Source organism: Aedes albopictus, chromosome 2, assembly GCF_035046485.1.
Source record: "Aedes albopictus strain Foshan chromosome 2, AalbF5, whole genome shotgun sequence".
NCBI lineage: Eukaryota > Metazoa > Arthropoda > Insecta > Diptera > Culicidae > Aedes > Aedes albopictus.
This window is the reverse complement of record NC_085137.1, coordinates 239,484,606-239,508,880: the sequence shown is the minus strand read 5'-3', so window position 1 is coordinate 239,508,880 and position 24,275 is coordinate 239,484,606. Positions and strand designations below refer to the sequence as shown.

The following is a 24,275-nucleotide window of genomic DNA, read 5'->3' as shown; positions in this document are numbered from 1 at the left end:
TCAGTTCATTGAGGGCAATGCTAAGCATAGGAAAAATAACTTAAACAGTAATCTACGTAAATTATATGTTTTAAACTATTTTATTTTTTGCTATTGATTGGGGCAATATGCACTCCATTGGTTGGGGCAAAACGCACCTATAGAAAATAAGCTGTAATAATATCTATGAGTGCTCTGTAAGTAATCGCAAACAAAATTGAGCTATTGTTTGTCTTAAAACCTTATAAATTATGCATTTTGTCCAAGAAGTAAAAAGATTTCTAAACTCGACGGTGCATCTTGCCTCAATGTTGTGGTGCGTCTTGCCCCTTTGTTTGAGTGCATCCTGCCCCACTGTTGTAGTGCATTTTACCCCGAGCAAGGGTGCATACTGCCCCGCATAAACATACGAAGCCGTAATGTTAGTCTTTACAAAAAACTTTATTTTCAAGAACTGAACTGTATTAGAGCTGAAATTTTGTTTGGTTTCTCTTAGAATGAAAGTATATGCAATGAATGCATGCATTAAACCAATAAATTATTGCCTTTTTATATGCATTTGGACGCATCTTCCTTAAGTGGTGCGTATTACCCCAGAATCCCCTAACAAAGAAAAATCTCTAGTTTTTTTTTTATTTGGAGTTAAATCTCGGGTTTTTGGCGCAACATCTTAAGTCCAGCTCAAGGTCCAGCCGTTTCGAACACTCGTTGAACTGAACCTCCGTCACCGTCATACACCTATTCCAGCTCCTGAAATTATTGAAAATAGAAAACCCACTGCTCCTTATAATTAATAACAATCAATTGCCCTAAACCTCCCTAAACAATCAAATTACCTCAATACTTGCAACAACTTGCACAGAAACTCCCTGTCAGCAAGCAGCTTTTCGCCAACCTACTTCTCGACGCCATATTGAACTGTTTTTTCACACCTGAAAACCACGTAACTTTCGTTTCGCGGAAACTTCCAAGTCGGAAGTACACCAACACAAACGCAATGAAACAATTTACGTGAAAGTAAGGTGGGTTTAACCAAACAGGGCGGTGCATACGACGTGGTTTTCGAGTGACAGTTACTGATATCAGGTAGCTTTGGAGGTTTCAATAATAAGGATGAGCTACGTGATATTTCACGTAAATCGGACGTGAAAATTCTTTAGAGTGTAGTATTGTGTTGTACCATGTTGTGAATGCATATGGTTTGGTTTATTGATGTGTCCTTTGTTGCTTTCAGTTTATTCCTGTGTGGAATGAGCATAAAGTTTCTGCTCCCAGATGGGGTGGAGACTCGCGACAAGATTTCTTTTATTAGATAGGATACATATGTTTTCGTATAGAAAAGTAGACGATTGTGCACGAAAGTTAGTGTTTATTGATCCATTGTCAAATCACATCAGGCAGCATCCATTTATTACGTAACGCTAAAATCGACATTTTTTGACCCCCCCCCCTCTCCCCTCCGTAACGCTTTTTTGTATGAAAATCCTAAAATTTTTGTAAGGGCCGTAGCGCTTGGTCGTACTCCCCCCCTCCCCCTAGAGCGTTACGTAATTTGTGGATGGCGCCTCACCAACCATAGGTGACTCCCAGATTGACAATGTACCCTACCCTACTAACAAAAATTCCTTCCTGAGACAATCGTGGAGATGCAGCGATTCGTGGTCTTCATAACAACGTTTGTCTCACTAACATTCCCCCCCCCCCCCCCCCCCCATCTTCGATGACCGTAAGGACGTGGCCGGCGCCGTTATTGAATCGAATGCGAAGATGAACAGGCCCCACGATCCTGTGAAACAATTCTTTTCTCTAGAAAGCTTGACGGCGGAAGTACAACGAGCGAAGAGGATTTTGGAGATCCCCACTAAACGCTTTCGACATCGTTTCGAGACAGGACTTCTGAATTTCCGGATATTTACCCGATGGTAGTTCGGTGTTTGCAGTGCTTGGAGGGGCGTATACGGAAGGACCCAGTAATAGGTGAGAGTGTCGTGAGGCAGTGGTCCGAATACCAAACCAAACACTACGTACATAAAGCGACTCCCGATGAGCTCAGAACGGCGGATCCGAAACGAACGTGGTATCTCCCTCACGCTAAAACTGCTCAGCACTAAAATGTGTAAGACCTACTCATAAGTGCATAATTTCCAGACCACACAAAAATGTGTAGCAGTTACACATTCTCAAAAAACAGCTCGTACACTCTTCTAGATGCGAAATGTTGATTTTTTTTTGTTTTCCAAGGTCACTAGTAATCCTACCTAGATTGGCGTACAAAATTTTTTGCGATTTTAACAATTTTGCGGACACTGGAGCTAATTTTGTAAATGTGCAAGGGTTACACATTTTTGGTGTAGTCTGGAAATTATGCACTTTAGTGCTGAGCGGCGTTAGCGTGCTTAGGGCGTCGTTCTCAACCCTGAGAAGCCAACAAAGAACCGTATTTTCTGCGACGCGGCGGTGAAGGTAGACGATGTCTCTACGAATGCGGTGCTCCTGAAGGGGCCGGATCTTCTGAACACGTAGCTCGATGTGCTTTATGGATTGTGAAAAGCAAGTCACACTGTGCGCCGATTTAAAAGATATGTTCCATCAAATTCAGATTTGGCTAGATACGTCGTCGATACGCGCAACGTCTGTTATGGCGGGAAGATCCATCACAAGTTCCAGAAGTCTATCTTATGGATGTCGCCACGTTCGGAACAACCTGTTCGCCATGTTCGGTATAGTTCGTAAAAAAAAAAGAGCACCGGAATACCCGGAAACAACGGAGGCCATCGTGCGTAAACACTACTATCTTGACAGCGCTGACAATGTCGAGGAAGCGTATATTCACCGCTTTGGACGTATAACACGTACACTCCCTCGAAGGGTTCCACCTGCGGAAGTTCTTGCACGGATCGGGGAAACCGACGCGGCAGCTGAGAAGAATCTCGAGTTGGACAAGGGCAACTCGACAGAGGGTGTACTAGGGATGTTCTGGAAACCGGAAGATGTGTTCACCTTTTCGAACGACGCTGGCGCTTAAAACGGAGCAACAAGCGTTGCGCGTCGTGATGAGCCCATTCGACCATGCCGGGTTGTTATGCTTTCTTCTCGTCCACGGGAAGATCCCAATTCACGAGTTGTGGAGGTCGAAAACCGATTGGGATCAGATGATACCGGAGCAGTTGAAGGAGCTGTGGATGCGCCGGACAAGCAGGTTTGAACACCTGGATAAAGTATACGTTGCCCGCGTTGCTATTTTCCTTTATTCAGCTGCATGTCTTCGTCGACGCCAGTGCAGAAGCGTACGCTTGCGTTGCATTTTTTCGAGCGGAGTTCGTAGACACAGTGGAGGTAGCAGTGGTCGGTGGCAAATCAAAAGTGGCATTGTTGAAGACGATGTCAATTCCTGTAAACAGGCAAAACGGCGATTCTGCGGGCGGTGGAGTTTCGCAGTAACCGAGGTACAAACTTTGTGGGTGTTAACAACGAATTGCGAAAGGAAATGAAGGTGATAGATGATCAGTTAACAGAAACGTTCACGAATGCAAACACTCGGTGGGTGTTCAATCCGCCGGCAGCGCCTCATATGGGCGGCGCTTGGTAACGTTTCGTGAGGTCCGTGAGAACGGCAATGACGGTAATCAAAACTACGGAGATCCCGAAGGAAGAAAGAAGCGTTGACGACATTCGTAGTCGAGGCAGAAAGCGTGGTCAATTCTGGGGCACTAACATTCATCTCATTGGCGTCGGAGCAACAGGAAGCACTAACTGCAAATCATTTTCTCTTAATGAGTTCAACCGGAGTAGTTCAACCACCGAAGACTCCAGTGGATCCGAAGATGGTTTGCAGAGGCAGCTGGAAGCTTTTCCGATATATGGTTGACCAATTTTGGAGGAGATGGATCCGAGAATATGTATCTGCCAACTATTACTCGTCGAACGAAATGGTTTGAAAATGTGCGAACTATTGGAGTATGGGCCTATTTTTTCACCTCGGCTTAACTGGTAAGCCAGGCTTACCCATACAGTTAAACCTGGTTTAACGCTTAAGCCAGGATGAAGAAATCGACCCTATGTGACCTGGTGATCATTGTTGAGATGCTGCGGAACGGAAGGATACGAGGAGGGGCTGTGAAAGTAATGGAAGAGTAAGATGGAAGAGTACGTGCCGCCGTGGTTCAAACTGCGGTAGGAATTATGGAACGTCCAGTGGACGAGATAGAAGCCCAAGATAAACAATGTTTTTTAAGCATAGAAGGAAGGTGTAAAGCCGATTAGCAGAAGCCTAACCAGCCTTACGGGTCGGGGAAGTGTTGCGGTGTTTAAGAACGACTCACTCGTGCCGTTTAAGGCGACTTGGCAACACTGATCGACATTAGTTTCCGATGGGACACCCGGACACCGTACTTGAAATATGTACGCTGATAGGGCAGAGATTTGTTTTGATTTGAACTATTGTTGGTAAAATCTGAGTTATCACCATTGAAGCAGACTGTTAGTTGTTCTAGGCACAGCTGTACATGCCGACAAAAACGAAGCTTTATCCAAAACAGCCTGAATTTAAATTAACTGAACAAAAATGAACTACTTCGGCGTATTATTAATCCATAATAGTTGTTTTGTAATGAAATGACTTTATAGGTGTAAATAATGTACGAAATTCGTAAAAGTCTCATGGTGTCCATATTGCCCCATGGGGGTGTCCATTCTGCCCCGTATGCTTGAAGACGGTTATGAAAAACTAACATTTTTCATAACATTTTTTGAAGTGGAAAAATTATTTTTCTTCGTGAGCATCCTTATGCAATAGATGCTAAATAGACTTTAAAAGGATACACGTATCAAAAAACTGAACTTTTTTGACATCTTGCCAGGTAAAGTTGGCAAAAACCTTAGGGTGTCCATATTGCCCCGCCTACCCCTACTGCATGATTTCTTGCTGAAATTTATCCGGGAATTCCTGCTGATATACCCCCAGTAATTCGCGCTATAACTGCAGTAGGAATTCCTTCACGAAGAATACTTCATCCGGAGATTCTCCAAAGATTTCTCCGAAAATTTCTCGACGAGTTTTAACGGGAACTTTACCAAGGAATCCACAAATGTTTATAGCACTTGTTCAGGAGTTTATCCAGCAATTTTTTCGGAGATACTTCAAGGGATTCCATGGATTCCTCCAGGAATCGTAGGAATTCACCGTGAATTCTTTCGCAAATTGTTCTGTGGATTTTCCAAAGAATTTCATTCGGGAATTTCTACGAAGAGCCTTTCACAAAGTTTTCTGGATATTATTTCAGGAATTTCACCAGAGATAGTTCAAAGATATTTTCAGAGATATCTTCAATAATTCTTCTGGGAAACCTCTACTGATACCTCAGAAAATTACTCCAGATTCTATCAGAATCAGGATTTGCTCCCGAAATTCCTGCTGGGATTTATCCTAAAATTCTATCAGAAATCCTCCCATTTCTTATGAATTCACGAGATTTCTTCAGTAATAACATACTTGTCCATTAGAAGTTTTGTTTATTTGCATTCGTTTGCGGCCAAGGCTAGATATTGATTCAAGCTGCTCGAACCAATTCCGCTTCGGCTGCCATCTACTGTTTAAAATCTCATTTTTCTCGTCATTCAGTACTCACCAGTCACCAGTTTTTATACAACAAACCACAACCAATCACGCCCCTCAACAATCAACACTCACTGCTATTTTGTTTTCCAGACCTTGGCTGACAAGATCCGGTCACCACTGTATAACCTAAAAGTGCTGACGAAGTTACTGCATGTCCTGGGAAATAGAGACATTCCACGGACTCGTCGAGTGTCTGTGGCTCTAGCAAACGATCCAAATTTCATATTGAGTTGTCCAAAAAAAGTCTCACGAAACCTACTGCAAGCCTATCCATATACGTGAGAACAGAATATGTTACAAAGTTCTTACCGATAGATTAACACGGGAAATCTGAACACAAACCACTATTACACAGGAATTTGGATTGGTCAATACATCAACAAAAACAAACGAAATTTAGAAAACCGTTTCAATAACGAAATAAACAGGTGATATGTTCTAATCAAAAGTTTGTTTACAAATAAATACGTAGCAAAGACTTTCCTAAAATTGGAAATTTGGCTAATTAACAAATGTCCAGCTTAACTGATGCAACATTTATAAATATTACGTTGAATATCGTAAATTTCTCGTTGCTGTATTGTGTAAACATCAACGATGAACAAATTAAATGAACTTAACTTTACAAAAAAGAATAATAATCGCGCTGATTTCATGCCCTCTTTGTTTCCTTGCTTCGCCTACGATTGAAGACGCGAATTTCGAGATGATTTTATTTTTTTCACTCACCCAACACTTCCCTTATTAGCAACGATTCGCACTTCACAATCTTCGGTCTCTGTGACTGACTTTTCCATTCATTCGGATTCCGTTCCTCTACACCTACAGCCCTACTCTTTCAACACCGTCGCCAACATCCTCCGAAGGACGAATTGCATGAGTGTAATTTTGCCAAAACGATGAGAAAAAAGTGTAATGCCCTCGTCTGGACCAGGGTGCACCGTGCACTTGTTCCAGATCATGAACCGAGGGAAAGAAAAATCCATTTTCCGCATAAACCAAACTTCAATGACGGATAGCGGATAGGCGGAGTACGTTTTTTTCTTCTTTCACACACACGCCCGTGCGATTGTGTGTATGTTCCGGAATTTCTGACGATTTCCAAATTTAGAATCCCAACCCACAACTGCTGTCTGTCTGAAGGAAAGAAAACAAATCCCCAAAAATCGAACAAAAATTGCACATTACCTTATCACACAGGGTTTTCACTTGGGTTTCGGTCAATTGTTTGCACTCGTTCAATTGTTCGATCCACTGGTCCAAATCTTTGAGTGTCGCCTTGTCCTCCATCCTTATTTTTTCTCCTCCGCTCTGCTCTACTGCTGACGGCGGATCGGTGCCAGAGGTTTGCTGCTGCCGAAATTCTGCTGCGGCCTTTCCCAACCAAACGCTCACACTCGCGGACGGCAAACAGGCATCCACACTCGACGCGCACGACGGACCGTGTTCCGGTACGGGTCACAAACCGGATTCGCACAGAAAACCGAACAAAATCACTGCCGACGAGTCCGAACTTCCGAATCCGAGCACACTTCTAACAAAATGGCCGCGGCGTTTGTGGAAAATCGATGACGGATGGATGGACGTTTCGCTCGCTCGTTCGCGGACCGAAGTAGACTGGTCGACCGAACGAATGTCGACTCGCACTCTGTTGTTTTGCGCAACTGTCACTCCGATGCCGACTCGTGTCGTTTTCGTTTTATTTTTCTTCTTGTTTTTCCTTTTTTTTCGAAATCTGACAGTTTGCTTTTCTTATTCTTCTTTCACACTGTTGTTTTCTTTTCACTACGATTTTCCGCAACTTCTTATCGAAATTTCACTCCGGTTTTGGCCGCTCCTGTCCTTGTTTTTCTTCCACCTTTCAAAACAACACTCACGTTACAAATGAATCACTCGCGCGAGTAATCAGCACTTTTATTCTTTCAGCCAATAATCTTGTGCAATGACACACCTGTGCCCGTTGACTGGCTTACGTATGTGACTCCTACACACCTGTAAAAAGATAAAAACGATTTTGTAGTACCTATATGGTCAATATTACAGAAAATAGATAAGATAAATACAGTAAAAATTGCCACCTGACGCACCTTCCACTATAAAAAGTATGCAATGTTGTGGATATAGAACGAAACGAATACACTTTCACTACTCACCGCGCGATTGAACCGGATTCGCACTAGATGTTACCGGTTCGAAGTTCAATCCTAGAATGACAAACCATGCAAAGATACGGCGGGCGACGGGCGATGCGATGGATGGATGGATGGAACACTCAAGCCTGGTTTAGACGGTGCAAGTGACTTGATTCCAGTCAGTTGAAAATGCCTAATTGAATACGAATTGAACGTGTAAACACCACCATTCATCTCACTTGAGCAACTGACTTGACTTGAACGAAAGTTGAACATGTTGAACTTTTTCATTCAAGTCAAACGAAATCATCTCACTTGCCTCGTCTAAACCCGCGATTCATGTGAGTTGAATTCAAGTCATCTGTCAAATGAGATGAATTCAATCCAGTATGCTTACGCACCGCACGAATTGAACAATGTAAACACTTCGTTCAACTTAAATGCTTTCAAGAGCATTCAGGTGGACGTTCAAGTCGTTTGCTCAGTCTAAACACATCATTCAATTGGATTGAGCACATTTGAGAAGTTTGCAAGTGAAATGCTCGTTTCAGTTGATCAATGTAAACCAGGCTTCAGACTCAAATCGGATGGAGGCGACAAACGAACGCATTCGATATTTCGATGTCGACCATTTTAATCAGCAAACAAACTGAATCTTATTGATTACTTTTCATGACTAGCATAGCATATACTAATAATTCTTATTAATTAACGACATAAATTGAACATTAAATTAAAAAAAAAAATAATGTTCATTCAGACCGTCAAAAACCGGCATTGCAAAATAAACGATGTTTCTTCGTGAACGATTTTTTGTTGCCCAGTGTAAATTTTGTCGGCCTTCCACATATCGACAATAGATTTGTGCGATATGAAATCGTATTGACAGTTCGAAGCCCGCCTTGAAAAAAACGACAAACCTGGACGCCCGCCTTTTGTAAGCATCTTTGACTAATCAAGACGAACATTTGAAATTGCCCCGTTTTCGGGATGAGAATATATCCGTAATAATTAGCGAAAAAGCCGTAACCAACAAAATGTACACAATTTGAGTAATTGCAGGAGCGAAAAGATGCTAGATTTGTCTTCTAAATGCTCACAAAGTTTCCTTGATATCACTTGTCTATTGAAAACTCTTGAAAATCACTGATTGAGTGAAAGGCGTAATTCCATTCTATTCCAAACGAACAAAAACAAGAATTACGCCTTCTACTCCTTTGTTTTTGGTGTTTTGTTTACTAAAGTGAAAGGCGAAACTGAAATCAACACGTAAACACGGCGATAGTAGAAGGCGAAACTGAAATCAAAACGTAAACACGGCGAAAGCAAATGGCGAAATTCTGTCAAAATCATAAACAAGGCGAATAGTAAAAGGCGATTCTGAAAATGATATCGATTCGAGGCGCATAGTATTGGGCGAAATTAGCATTCTCAGGTATCAGTTCAGGCGTAATTAAATAAATGCAATTTTTAGTGCAAAAAATATCAAATTCGTGCAGTGTTCTTAGAAAAACAAGAAACTATGTCAGAACTGTATTAATTTACCTTATTTAAGTTTAATTATTCTGTATCACTTCTAAATAGGAATTGAAATTTGATTAGCAAAATTCGGTTGTTGTTTTCGCATTGTTATTGTTTTGTTAGTTACGCCCTATTCGCGAATTACTCCCGATATATTGTCGTCGCGGTTGAAACCCGAAGTTTCCCCACCGACGAACCGACGTGACAGTGGTGTTTCAAAAGTGTCCCCCCTAAATTTAACGGTCGACCAGCAAAGCGAGCGAACGCTTCTGTCAAATCAGCTCAGGCGCGAACCTTTTCCTATATGAATACACGGGGGTTTGGAGTCAAGCTATCAAAACAACGCGAACCGTTATAGAGGAGGCGGTAGTGTTCGGCTATTTTTCATCATGGCGTCGGGGACAACAAATTTGAATTTATTTGTTCTAGCTGTCACGTCGGTTCGTCGGTGGTTTCCCCACACGCGACAATCAAAATCTCTCCAAATCCGTCACGCTTAGATCAGTTTACCCAAGTAGGTAATTTATTTACGCAAATTTGAGTTTAGTATGCATTACGCATATTATGGGTAAAATATACCAACAAAAATCGGTAAACTTTACTCATATTATATTATGGATTCGGTTGGAAATCAAAAAACTTTTTTTTTAGAAAAATATTTTTGATAATTTTGGGTTGTTTACAACAATGCATCGGAAGTGACGTGTATGATAGTGCATCATTGAACGCACACAGCGCACTACACCCGGTACTGAAAAAAAGTGTCGCTAGTCGAAAAGTGTCGCTAGTCAAAACGTCGCTATTCGGTTTGGTGCTGGCGCTATTAAGTAAAGTAACGTTACCCAAATATGGGTAATGCATTTTACCCATATTTGGATGAAAAAATAAAACTTCAACATTCCTCGGTGATCAAAATGGCGAGCAAATGAAAACAAGATTAAGTCATAGTTGGACATAAAAAAGGTTTTAAAGCAAAAACAGTTGATCTAAAAGCGAAGACGGCTAATAACAAGACAGACAGCTCCCACCCTATCGCAGGCGACAAGGTTGAAACGCCCTCAACGATTCACAGGAACATTAAACATGATTTTGTGCGTGTACATGCAAATACGTACACGGAAGCTGTAGCATCTCACGCACACTTATTAGTAATGTTGTTCCCGGGAGTCGTTCGCGGCGCTAGTGTGCTTGAAGTTCTCAGAGTATATGGAGCAAGAGGGTAGATGTCTGTCTTGTTATTAGCCGTCTTCGCTAAAAGGTAAGATAAGAAAATTAATTAAATATTTCGGCACCAACATTTCAAAAGGGCGTAACTGCATTTGGAAGTAATACCTTCTTTCAAAGCTGTAGGTCGTACTGCCTCCTTTACACTCAAACCACCGTGGTTGTCGGAAAGAGGAGAGTTTTTCCCATCTGGTACTTGTTGTGAAAAACATGGAAATCATAACACATGATCCACAGCTTTAAAAGAAGGTGATGATTCCAAAAGCAGTTACGCCCTTTTGAAATGTTGGTGTCGATTTGTTGATTAGATTAAACTAAATTGTTCATAATATTTTTTATTTTGTGTAAGTTTGCTGTGATTCCTATGTAGATTCGTCCTATTCAAATCGAACGCCAGAAATATATATTGAGCGATTACCATTTCGTGTCGATGATTTTTAATATTATATTTTTTTCTAAGTAGGGTAAGAAATCAAACTTTGAACTAGTCAAATTGTAATCTTAATTTGAACCATTTCAAAATTCATTAAAACGACGTACTTTTCAGGCAAATATTGTCCCGAAAAGGATGGTCAACAGCTTTCCGTAATATAACCTGATAACATGGACTTTAAAAGCATTGAAAAATGCGTTTTTGTCATGGAAAACAGGCAATTGAAAAATCACTGAGATTCCACCCATTTCCCCCCAGAGAAAGCACATTTTCGGTGCACTCGTACACTGCCCCCACTCGCATAACAGTCCCATTTGCAAAAAGTAGGAATTGAGAAAACGGCATTTGAAGTTTAAAAACTTGTTTCCATATAAAACTTTGAAAAATCGCCAAAATTTGAAAAATATTTCGATCATCTCGAAACTTTCACAGATTGCTTTGCACATGAATATATAACTGTAAAAAATATTACAATCACTACAAAGTTGTTCAGTTTTGTGTTACGTAACACAAAAATCCATGATGGGACTGTTATGCGGGTACTTTTGATATGGGACGCTCATAACTTGGTATTTTTTTAACACATTGACATTAAAATTCGTAATTTTTATTGTTGTATTTGGAAGTACATCAAAAATGATGACTATTCATAACTTTAACTCAAAAGTGATGAAAAGTCACATGGGACTGTTATGCGAGTGGGGGCAGTACAGCTCATGCATTGTATCCAACTCCCCCGTAACTTGACAGATGAGCTCAGTTTCGCGTACCTACTTGCAAATCGCAGATGACGCTACTGTTCGTAAACAACGGGTCCATCCTTCACTGACGCAACAATTTTTGTCCATGCGAAAACATCTTTTTGTTTCGTGGTGTGTGGAAGCCAACAAGAGGCTAGCGTTTCGTATCAAAAGGATGTAATCAACAGAAGCGCAAAAACTAATGTTCATTAAATTGAAATTATTTTGATTTTTCTTTTTATTGTTCTAAGAAATGTAATAAAAGCACATGTTTAAACGGTCTTGCATATTAATTGGTGACTGCGCATACTAGACCAAACCGAAGAAAACATCTGCAAAAGATTTTTTTTAAATTTCCATTTTGGCTTTGCCGCAGGATATTTAGCTGTAAAATGTTAGCATAATTAACCTAATTTATTACTTGCTGGTGCTTAATAACCGCACCAGAGGAAAACATGAGTTTCTTATTAATTTTATGAAAGTCGACTATTTTGCCTTTACCCGTTTTATAGATATAATGTTCGCCTCTAGTGAACAAATTCATCATGCCGCACTTAATTTGCATTTATCTACCACAAAAAAGCGGAAACAACAAATTAAGGTTTCAATTTAATGTTTTAATATTTTTTGTGCGGTTTGTTATTGTCAGTTTTCGTCTTTTTCAAAAGTAGCGCTTGCCGCTTTGAATCTGACAGTACCACCCGGACCAAAATTTTTAGGTACGCTGACGTTGTTCGGCAGCTGTCAAGTAGCTCCCGGGTTGATTGTATCACACGCAATAAGTGAACACGTCAAATGAAAGCTTATTTATCGTAGAATCGACCAACCGAATAATATTCCGCATTATTTGTCATAAAATTATCGAATTTAAGTACCGTAAAACGGGTTATCATTGATCAGCGGGGTAACATTGATCGGCTTGACCGACCTCATGAAATGTTCAAACAAGCATTTTACATTGAATCCGTTTCTGCTATCGAATGGTATATCGTAATCTGCTATTATTCAGCTATCAAATGACATGTAATACGCGATAATTGAATTTCATAAACAATGAAATAAATCGATTTTTCCATAAGTGTGTTTTGTAACGCAATGAGATACATTGTCAAAAAATCATACATGACATGAATACTAGATACAATATGAGGTTCGAAATCACTGTGTTACTCCAATATGATATCCTAGAGTTGGATTTTGTTACGTCCTGGAGTTCGGGGTGGCCGGGAGACATAACTGTCTAATTAAACTCCCAGGCGTAGCGAAATAACACATTAAAATGTAACTTTATTTACACTAATAAAATGTACAATACAAGGACGACACATTACTACACGAAGGCTACATTACTTCTAATCTAATTAATCTCTGCGATTGTGCATCGGCCGAAGGCATATTACAATGCTATCGGCGAGCACGCAGAACGGCGAGAGCATGAGAGACTTTCCAATCCAGTGGTTCTCAACAGATTTAATCACCGAAACTTTTATGAGAATACTATTTTTCAATAAAATATACGATTTATTACAAGTAGGCTATCAATTCAATCAAATTCCTTAAGCCATTGCCTACCTTTAGGCGTTATTCGCGGATTGGAGGATTTTAATCCAAAAATAATTCAAAAAGTACAAAACTTGTAAGAATTTGAACAACATATTCGAAATCAGCGACCCCGAATTTAGTAAGTAAGGGTATTTTCAACACAAACGAATTTTGATCTCTGACATGATCAATGTTACCCCAAAACAACAAAATCAAAAATTAGATTAAAAAGCCTATTTAAACATGATATCAAGAGCAAATTTTCAATACGTCCTAAGTAACAAAATAAACAAAAATGAGTTTTTTGCATATTCTAATACCTAATACACTGCTTAATACTGTGTAGCGATACCATAAGTCAAAAATAGTTAAAACTTTAAAAATTAAAAAAAAATCAAACTGACTTAAGTAACAAATTGAGTTCTTTTCACATGTGCCGCTTTGTCGGTACAACGACTTATGTAACGCACATAACTCAGAGCTGACGTAACTGCGCTGTCAAAACGACTCAAGTAACAAATTCATGTAAACAGAAATCAAAAGTGTTTACGACAAACACTTTTCTCTTTTTTCTCCGAGCAGTCTCAAGCATCAAATTGCGGTCGAGATACATTCCTAACACCATTCTGGTACTCAGCATATCGGTACTGAAGTCGGTTACCAGCAGTCAAGCCAGCAGTGGTATTTCCTGCTCGAAAAGCGGCTCCATCAACAGTAATAATTAAACTCAGGTCTGCTCACTGTAGAAATGGAAGTTCCTTGGTGCTACTTCTAGAGGAATTCCGCAAGCTGGATTTAAAGAATCCGGAAAGAATTTCCTCGGAGCCATCGTCGACTGCACCACGATAAACTTTGTATTATCTCGCCTCGATTTCAAGTAAGTTTCAAACAGTTATAATTCTCCTATCGCATTATGTAAACATCCTACCCTGTTTGTTTCTACAGATTCCGCTTCTATCGATCCGGCATTAAATGGCAGCGACTCTTCCTCATCGCCGTCTTCAACTAGAAGAGCAGCTCCAGTTGGAACGGCGATTTTGATGCATTGCCTGCGCCATCCGACAGAACCGTGCTGTCGAGACGGCCACCGAGCGGGCATTGGTGAACAGAAAATGTGATGACGCATTCCGAAAGTTCCGAAAGGGTGACGGTGTGAAGCAGTCAAATTGCTGTTCGGCCACAGATAGCACTTTGACCAGCCCAGGTTCAAAGAGAAGTTCAATTTCAACGGTTAAGAAAGTAACTTTCGTTCATATGTATTATTGTTAGTTTTACTCATAAACTTCTTTCCTCAATCAATAGGGCCTGCACAGTTTGACCCCATTCGTGTTGTTTCTGGCACTAAGTACCTAACCTGGAAGTCGTTGCATTGCCATAGATATCCATGATTAGGCCGGCGAGGTAGAAAAACTGATTCGCTCGCACAGTACCTACATTTTGACAAAAGCTGCCCTCAGCACCTTCCAGATCATCGAAAGGGTTCCGGATCCGGAGATGATGGAAATCTTTCTGCTTGCGACCCGATCACTACTGGAAATAAGCCGGAGAAGAGCCTGGACATGCTAAAACACTTCTAAAGCATTGTTCCAAACTGGTACGGGGCTACAAAAATGTAATCCTAGCTGGTTACCACCCACCGTCCAAGAACAACGTGAGATAGCTGTTCATTTCTGCAGGTAGAACTCTTTCGATTACTAGACTGCTCGGTCACAATACACTTCGGAGGCGATGAGAAAATCTCGCACAGGTTACTCCACTGAAACGAAGGCGAAAAAATCGTCGAGAACACAAGATTATGTTTTTAAATATTAATAAAGAATAGTGTGGGGGTTTTGATGGGACGCTGGCCACTGAAAAATATCCGAAATGCACCAATGGGCCGTCCATGTACCACGTGGACACGGGAAGAGAGAGTTTTAGATAAACCGACGTGAGATGGGGAGTTCAGTGGGGGGTGTTTGGGATTTTGGAATGTCCACGTGGGCAGATTTTTCAACTGCACCAAAACAATACATAGGGACTTTACTGGTTTTATTGTACCTAACATACTCATTTGATTGTTGGCTAATGTTTTTTTTGTTTTTTTATTTGAATATAAGGTATATGTTCGCATTTCGCAAATAATTCCGTTATCTTTCTTTTCCAAGAGTTAGGGAACGTCCATAAATTACGTCACGCAAAAATTGCCTGTTTTCAACCCCCCTCCCCCTATATGTCACAATTTTTGTATGAGACCTCTAAATTTTGTGTACGGGTCGTCACGCTTTGTTGAAAGCCCCTCCCCCCTCAATGCGTGACGTAATTTATGGACGTTCCCTTACTTATATTCAAATTTTTCCATCTCGAGTTTCTTCAGGAGTGATTAGGCTGCTCTAGATGTAGGGCTTCATTTTATAATTTCGCTTAGACTGGCAAAACCTTTAGAATATACATTTAAGATAATTTACTAAACTGATATTCCTAAAATTTTCTAGTCATCTGTGCAATGAAATTGCCTAAGAAATATTGTTGGATATTGTTGATTACCAAAGATTCCTTCTTAAGTTTTCAAGAAGTATCTATCGAAATATTACCCGAAAATATCTGTAGTAGAGATTAAAATCAAAGAATTTTACTAGATTTCCTAAAATATGAGAAATTATTTTAAGAAAATAAATAATATGATCATCATTATTATTATCATATCCCGAACAGAAAAATATGATACAACGTGCTTAACAACATTTTTTGGATAAACCCTACTTGCATGATAATCTAATAGAAATCTTTCATCATCTTTTTGTTACCGTGGGGTGCCCTAATTTCATGCGGGTCCAAATTTCGCCAACTGATAAGATTTAGATATCATAATCGGAAAACTAATTGTGCAATTGTCCAAACTTTGCTTTAGCTATAGTACCTTAAATGAAATATGGAAAATTCAACAATTAGTTCTATGATTTTGGTCTCTAAATCTTATCAGTTAGCGAAATTTAGACCCGCACGAAATTAGGGCACCCCACGGTATTTGTATGGAATATTTATGATGAAACTTTTGGGGATTTTTTTAATGACAAGAAACTTTGAGGAGAACGTTTGTAATTTATTATTGGATTTTTAAATAAGAGAATGAAGTGTAGAAACCTCGACTCGAATGAACTGCACTAGCGTGCGAAGCTTTTTCTTACTCTCTTAAATAAATAAACATTAGAAAGAAAAGGCTGGAAGAGAAGCTTTCACATATTGACAAGTCTCTTGCAACATTAGAGATTAAATATATTAAAAATGTTTAATAAAAAAAATATTTAGTAATTTAATTACTACCACAACTTGGTTTGCAATTTCTGCTACCCTTTCCAGCACTTTTTGTTAAACATGCAGTTTACAATTATGTTTTATTTATAGAAGTTTGAACTTTAATTGTTGGATGTATTTTTTAAAACTGGAATTAATGACGAAATCCTTTAATATTAGATTAAATACCAATATTAACCAATATTAAAACCCCTTACCAGAATTCCATTACACATCACATTATCAGAAGCTTTGATAGGTACTTGATTGAAGTGGGGCAATTCAAAAGATGGCCCACCTTAGCCCGCCATAAAACCCCGGAAGATGGGTCTCTTTTTTCTTGTCAAAAAGCATGTCTTATATTTTATGAATTTTTCGACTTTCAACTTAGATTACTAATGAGTAGATTTCGTCGTCTACTCATTAGTAATCTAAACCTGTTGAAACCGAATTATCCCACATGATTTGAATGAGATATCATCTATTGGAACAATGATAAAATATTTCGATTATTGAGTCAAACAGTTTGATATAGTTTTTAGTATTATTATTTATTATATTACTGATTTTCTTTTCCGATTATAAATAAAAACAAATAATAGATCATTAGTTAAGCCTCAATCAACTTTGAAATGTATTTGAGTATTTCGACGCAGTCTAGGAGCAGTGGCAACTATATTGCCACCTAGATATGGCAGCTCCTTCGGTGGTACTCGTCAATTTTAAGCTCCAGTTTTACCATGCAGTTAGGAGGTGGCACGCCAACTTCTTGCAGAACAAAAACTGTTATCTTGAACATCAACATGATCTGAAAAATGTCGTTTCTGTCCTTTTTACACAATCACTTTGTCTTCTGACAGCCTTACACCAGGCTTTCCTTCGTAATGGACAAGCTATTGCCAGTGTTGGTAAAAACTCAAATTCTCAAATCTCATGGTTGAGTTGTTTCACGCGCGATTCTTGACTCGCCAAACTCACCGCCGAAAAAATCATGCATGAGTGGACTCATGATTTCGCTCATTGCATCATTTCTTGGTATTCCTAATATTTACATCAAAGTTTTTAGGATTGTATGATAGAACAAAAGAAAATCTAGCGTACAACAACATTAAATGCTGTTCAAATTGATTTGAATTCGTTTTACAAGCGAACGAGATTTCGGCGCTTGACTCGTGAGAGCGAGATTTTGCATGAAATTCTCGCGCGTGAGAAAACGATTCAGAATCGCGTGCGAGTTTGCTCACGCAGGAGCGGTTCATGAGAGTGCTTTGAGTGTGAGTTTTCCAACACTGGCTATTGCTGTACTGATCGAAGAAATTCTTCTAAGTTCTCTTCGAAGAGTTACTCAAACAGTGTCGGGGATTTCTTGATGGTTCTAGTGGATGGTTCTAGTGGTAAATCTGATTCGACACCTTTCACGAAATTCAGGTAGTCTCAGCTTCTCGCAGTTATCCATGGTGAAGACTCGGCAAATGTTCAAAGTGATGTTGCTCATTTTACATCGAGTAGAGATTGATGCCCAACTGCCTACCAATGGAAAAGCGTTTGATGGCCAGTCGTTGATCAGGGATTTGTAAAATTTGTCGTATTTTTTGTGGGAGTTGTCGTCAACGTAGTGATTGTAGATGAACTTGGCCCTGTTAAGTTCATCGTCTTCGGTATACTTCCTTGTCCTGAAAAAAGATCATTAATGTACAGAAGCACGATAAACTAAATTAATGTCAATTACCATTTATCATCCTACATATCTTCGGTCTTTGGCTGACTTCCTTTTCGTTGAGCAGCTTGATCTGGTACATAATGATTGGTCGATGGCCTCTCCTCCAGACCTATCAGTCCTCCGGTGAGTTGGTGGACGGTACTCGAGCCTCCAGTGTACAATAAGGCTATCTGACGTTTGATCTCCTTTCTCTGTTTCGCTCCCGAGGAGGATAGGTTTGTTTTCATACGGAAACGTTTCCGTATGAAAATATTAAACAAAAAATTGCTATCTTCTGTGTCTGCTTGAGAGAGAAGGGTTATGAGCGCTAGATTGCCTTATACACGCGAAACACTGCTGCTAATCAACAAACCACCCACGCTGGGCATTTGTCCTAAGTAACATCTGATGTTTCCTGCCGACGTAAACAACAGACGTAAGAAACATGCCAGCTGACAATATGACGTAAAATATTTGACGTAAGTGTCACGGCGCCTCGTAACATGCCGTAACGCACCCGTCGAAAGTAACACGAAACTTTCCGGAATGACTTAACAAAATGTCCTATTTTAATTTTCTTAACAAAACCGACGTAAAATTGATTTTTTTCGAAAAATGTGATTTTTTAATAACTAATTGCAAAACTTTTTTCCAAGGATCAAAAACATTACTAAAAATGGATGTTTGCACGTATGAGATGTTCATATTACGCTTTGGTTGTTAAATAGGAATTAAAATAGATGCTCAAAACTTGCGGAGTGATTTTCTCTGAAAGAACCATTTGTTACTTACGACGTATTCAAAATTTGCTCTTGATATAAAGTTTTATAATACTTTTTCGAGTAGCTTAACACATACTCAGAGGGCCAGTACCTGTTTTAAAAATATACACGCTAAGGTCAGTTTACCCATAAATAGGTAGTTGATTTACCCATATTTGGGTTTTGCATGCATTACTCATATTATGGGTAAAAACTACCTGGAAAAATCGGTAAACTTGACTCACATTATGAACAAAGTTACTTTACCCAAATATGGGTAATGCACTTTACTCATATTTGGATGAAAAACCAAAAGTTTTACAACATCAACCGATCACGAAAAGCTCGTGTAATCAAAATCGTTTGTGAGGAAAAAACCTGGGAAAAATGAACAAAAAACAGGTTCTAGAAGGTAAGATAAACAATTTAATATAATATTGGTGTAATTAATAATGCATTGGGCATATCTGTTTTTATTTTGTTCAGTAACAGACTTCGGTCCAGCGAACTTCTGCCAGCATCCCATCGATATTCCCGGTGGCCATCCAGCGAGAACAATCATCGCCCCGGATAGCAACACCGCCGAATCCCGACCAAATTAGGAACATGGGGTTCACCAACACAGCACGATAAACGAATTACCGAAGAAACATTTCCGTAACCTCGTGCGTAACGAAATCCTTCAGAGAGGACGGTGCCACACATTGCTGAGAACATGCAATACTATTCGAGAAACTTCTGCTGAAGTCGTTTCGTCGAACGACCTGGAATCCAGCTTGAAACTAGTCATCCCGTTTATTTTGTTAGCAACAGCACTATCATCGGAGCAAGCTGCAATGATCTGCAAATCACCGCATAGATATCGTCCGGCATGAAGCTGCTGCAAGCTTTCAATTGGCCATATCCTGATCCATTCGGCCACACTTTGCCTCCAGGCATCCAGGATTGAGAAACAACCACATTTCAGGAACGGTTTATTTGATTTTTTTCTATTTCATTCGATTAACTATCGATGCCAACAAAATAAAATTACAATGAATAAATATTTTTGTTTTTGTAAATAGAATGCTGTTTTGATATTTCTGAAGGTTCCTGACTAATTTGGCTGGAAGAGACAGCAAAAAATTACTCATATTTGGGTACTTTCATTTACCCATAATTCAATGAATGCCACTTACTCAAATATGGGTAAAGCCCCATTACCCATAAAATGAGGTTGTGCACTTTTCGGTGATTATGGGTAAACTTTACTCATATTTGGGTAAAGTGACCTTAGCGTGTAAAACATGTAACGTTTGCTTTAACAAAAGAATTATTCAAGAAAGATCGAAAATTCTGATCAATGTTACCCCGGATTACGGTAATTCTTACTTGGAGAATCTTATCTTGAATTGAACCATTTGAAATCTAGATTTGAACTAGTGAATGGGGGCGAGCTTCCAGTGTTGGCCTGCAGACTGCGCTAGTGGTTGCTTTGTTTACTCTTGGGCGATGGAAAATTCCAAATTTAATTTTCGAATTCCTGAAGGATTCCGAACATTCTGAGCTGAAATTCCATTGGCTAATGAAAAAGAGTTATGAGAATTAGCAGATCCATGCGATTTTTAGTTGTTTAGCATGAAATTGGCTGTTGCGGGAATTGCTCGAGCTGCTGCCGCCACTAGTTCAAATCTAGATTAAAATTGGTTCAAATTATGATTACGATGGTTCAAATTAGGATTAAAATCACTATTGACAAATAATTGACTTTCTCAATGAAATTTGGTGCAAATGTTAACTTTTTGTCACTTTACGGAAAGCTTATACCCGTGGCTTTCATATACGTGAGACCTTAGGGGTCATTCAAATATTACGTAACGCAAAGGGGGGAGGGAGGGGGTCTAACACTGTGTTACGCTTCATACAAAATTTCAAATTTTCCCATACAAAAGTTGTTACGTGGGGGAGGGAGGGGGTCTGAAATTGTCAAATTTTGCGTTACGTAATATTTGAATGAAACCTTACCGTAGTAAATTATTTCCATGTGGACGAAATAATCGATCAAAAGTGCCGCTGCTTCAGAAAGCCGCAATTTGGTTCAATTCATGATTACCTACCCTATGACGTTTGTTTCTCTGTGATATAAGCTAGTATGACACTCTTTGACCAATGCCAAATATTTGACCACTTTTGACAGTTAAATTTTGACCAAGGTGTACCTGGCAAACAAAAATATTTGTCACTCTCGAAAAACGAATAGGGACAAACAGAGCCAAACAACCTGCCAAAATTTATCTGTCAAAAGTGGTCAAATATTTGGCGTCTGGGCAAAGAGTGTAATAGCACCCATAGCTTTTACCACTACCAAAGACAGACAGACGTAACACGATCATTTAACGATCAATTCAAATTTCATTAGCTTTTCGCGATCCTTCCACCAGAGGCGCTAGTGTTCGATCGCTTTGACCACAGACAAACACTCTTAAAGCAAATTCATCAAAAAAAAAATGTCCTTAAATTTGACAGTTTGAGTTTGGCTGGGCCTGTTATGTTCGTGTGGAAAAGTGTCAAATGTACAGTCAGGTCTTTTTTTACGCGGCCGCGTAAATGAAAACTCCATACAAAAAAAAAATTCATCGTCTTATTTTTGCATGATTCGTCGAGAAATGGTGACTTTTTTACGCGGTTTTTTGAATTTTGAACTGAGTTTTTTTACGCGGTACATATCCCCCACGTAAAAAAGACCTGACTGTACAGCCGGTAACCGTTTTTTTCCAGTACTACATTTCTTATCTCTGCCTAAGAAAAAATGGCATTCTTGAACAATATGGATATTAAAATTATGCTGAAAAGTGATTTGTTTACATTTTGGCTCTTCCGCCCTTTTCAAATGTTGGTCTAGTTGGTTTAATTAACTCGTCTTACGTAATGGCTGGACAGCCCTGTTATTAAAAAGGGAGTTTCGGATAACGATGCACATTCGAAAGATTTGTGTAGATTAGATTTTATTCATCTAACTGCACAAATTTACGGAATAGTTTCTTACATAGTAGAAGACTTCTTTCAGCTCCGCCAAAAATAACTTAACGAGCCGAGACCGACACCTGCCAGACGCGGATGATGTTATCGGAGTATCCGGCGTACAGGGTCTGTCCATCGGTGGACCAGGCCAGGGACAAGCACTGTGGGGGATCGGCCTTCGAGGGCTTCAGCTCTTCGACCATGGTCTTGCATGCCAGATCCCAGATCTTGATCGATGGACCGTAGGCAACGCACAGCCAGTACCGGTTCGGCGAGAAGCACAGGGCGTTGATGACCTCGTTGTGCTCCAGGGTGTGCAGATGCTTGCCATCGTTCAAATCCCACAGGAAGGCCTTGCAATCCTTACCTCCGGAGGTACACAGGGAACCATCGGGCGAAACGGAAACCGAGTTCAGGTAGCCATTGTGGCCCAAGTGGTCGATCTTCAGCTTGCAGTTGGCCAGATTCCAGACCTTGACGGTGCGATCCCAACCAGCGGACACGATGATCGGGTTCGAGTGGTTCGGCGAGAAACGCACGCACGAAACCCAGTCACTGTGGCCATCTTCCTGGATGGTGTACTTGCACTCGGCCAAGGTGTTCCACAGCTTGATGGTCTTGTCACGGGATCCGGACACGATTTGACGGTTGTCCACGGAGAAGGCGACCGACAGGACATCCTGCATTACAGGGCGGGGAAATATAACCAACGGTTAGTCACTTTCTGGATGAGGCATCTCACCAGGGGAAATATGAAATTGATGAAGAACAAATCAGAATCAATTTTGAGGAAGCATTGTGTTTGTCTCTGAACCATCGGACACCGAACAACGATCGAAGAAAGCTGCCCGGCAAAAGACGACGATCAAGAATTTGCTCTAGCACGCTCTAAAATGAACACCATACCGAACATTGATTTGTTTGGCCCGGCATGGAGCTGGGATTGTGCCATACTACTGATACTGCGCGATAGTGATCCAGAAAAGAATGTTTACGAAGAACCATCATTACTTACAAGTGATACGACTGCAAGGTTAACGCTTTTGGTGAAATGTTTGTTTCAATTGCATTCCATGCTGGTAAGGGCAAGGGTTCGCATTTATCATTATTTTGATAGTTATTATAATCGCGATTGGATCAAAATCTGACCACCGTTCCTTACAAGTTTTTTTTTTAATCCGTCCAAAAAATCGAATATGGGGTCCTATAGGCATATGACCTATAGGGTTGACTTTATTCACTAATCCACGACGGTGGAGTTCCTCGTAAATTCACTTTTTGGACCACTGTGCACTGCTGTCATCTATCGATTCTGATTTGTTCTGCAATCTTATTCACTAGTCTGAAACACAATACCTATTGATGGATCGATCGATAGGACACATCCTTGATAGGAACTATAATCTTCTGCCTCGCATAGGCCCGTAACTGAACTAGATTTACTTGTGTTTCTTCTGCCTCGCATAGGCGCGTAAGTTAACCTCAAAGTCCCTGCCAACCATGATTCCGAAAGTGTTACCATCCGTCGGTATCATGGTTCCAACACAAGGATTGACTTCTCAAAACCAGAACCGGCCGTAACCGGACAGGATTGTGAGATAAGCCATTCGCTTGTCCTCCTAGGTAGTCAAATCCACCCACCAAACTTTGTGGGGAGGAAAGGAAAACACAAACTTTCACACCTTGGTATGGTCTTCAAAACGACGAGTGGACTTTCCGGCAGCCAAATCCCACAGGCGCAGGGTCTTGTCCCACGAGCCGGACAGGGCGTAGTTACCATCGGACGACAGAACAACGTCGCTGATGAAGTGCGAGTGGCCGTACAGACGCTTCTGGGGGATACCGTAGCTGGCATCGTCGCGAGTCAACTTCCAAACGATCAGGGTCTTGTCTGGAAGATGGGGAAACAGAAAAGTGAGGTTAGGAATAGTGTAAACGTGGTATCGCAAAGCATTGTAAAATTTGACTAGGAATCTAATTTAATCACCTGAATTTGTTACAAAAACGATGCTTAACTGCTTGGCAATTCTAATACTATTAAATAATCATAAATAACTTCCCAGAAGCATGGAGACGCCATTTTGATGGCCAAATACCACACCACCTAAGTTCCCTGCATACTTACCACGAGACGAGGACAGGATCATATCCGGGTACTTCGGATTGGTGGCAATCTGGGTGACCCATCCGGAGTGGCCAACGAGTTGGCCGCGGAGTTGCAGCGTTTCAGTCATGTTGATTTTTCACTAGTTTTCAAAACTGCACAAGGGCAACGAATGCGTGCCGCACTATTCCACGTTCTGCGGAGAAAAGAAGGAAGATCGGCTCGCGTCGGGTGACAGTTGTTGGTAGGA

At 40.3% G+C, this 24,275-nt stretch overlaps 2 protein-coding genes and 2 long non-coding RNA genes across 5 annotated transcripts in view; 1 reads left to right on the top strand and 3 right to left on the bottom strand.

The window, feature by feature from the left end:
* LOC109420084 (serine/threonine-protein phosphatase PP2A) overlaps positions 1–7,872 on the bottom strand; it is a 56,472-nt gene extending 48,600 nt beyond the window's left edge. Inside the window, exons 1-2 of one of the 2 annotated variants that reach the window (XM_019694392.3) lie at positions 7,750–7,872; positions 6,785–7,588 (exon numbers count right to left, since the gene is read on the bottom strand). In XM_019694392.3, coding sequence (XP_019549937.1) covers positions 6,785–6,886 — 102 coding nt within the window. In that variant the 5' untranslated portion in view covers positions 6,887–7,588; positions 7,750–7,872. Of the gene's footprint in view, positions 1–6,784; positions 7,589–7,683 lie in introns of both variants that reach the window. The other variant, XM_019694393.3, reaches the window with a different exon arrangement.
* Positions 7,873–13,523: 5,651 nt separating this feature from the next.
* Positions 13,524–15,352, top strand: LOC115258239 (uncharacterized). The gene is made up of 3 exons (XR_003893575.2): positions 13,524–14,065; positions 14,134–14,427; positions 14,491–15,352. It is a non-coding gene; the product is annotated as an uncharacterized LOC115258239 (long non-coding RNA).
* Positions 15,353–16,317: 965 nt separating this feature from the next.
* LOC115258240 (uncharacterized) lies at positions 16,318–18,876 on the bottom strand. Its single transcript, XR_003893576.2, has 2 exons — positions 18,191–18,876; positions 16,318–18,134 (listed from the first exon to the last, which is right to left on the bottom strand). It is a non-coding gene; the product is annotated as an uncharacterized LOC115258240 (long non-coding RNA).
* Positions 18,877–21,888: 3,012 nt separating this feature from the next.
* Positions 21,889–24,264, bottom strand: LOC109420083 (small ribosomal subunit protein RACK1). The gene is made up of 3 exons (XM_019694391.3): positions 24,047–24,264; positions 23,604–23,812; positions 21,889–22,601 (listed from the first exon to the last, which is right to left on the bottom strand). The coding sequence occupies exons 1-3, from the start codon at positions 24,153–24,155 to the stop codon at positions 21,984–21,986; spliced, it is 936 nt and encodes a 311-aa protein (XP_019549936.1). The 5' UTR covers positions 24,156–24,264; the 3' UTR covers positions 21,889–21,983.
* Between the last annotated feature and the right edge of the window lie 11 nt (positions 24,265–24,275).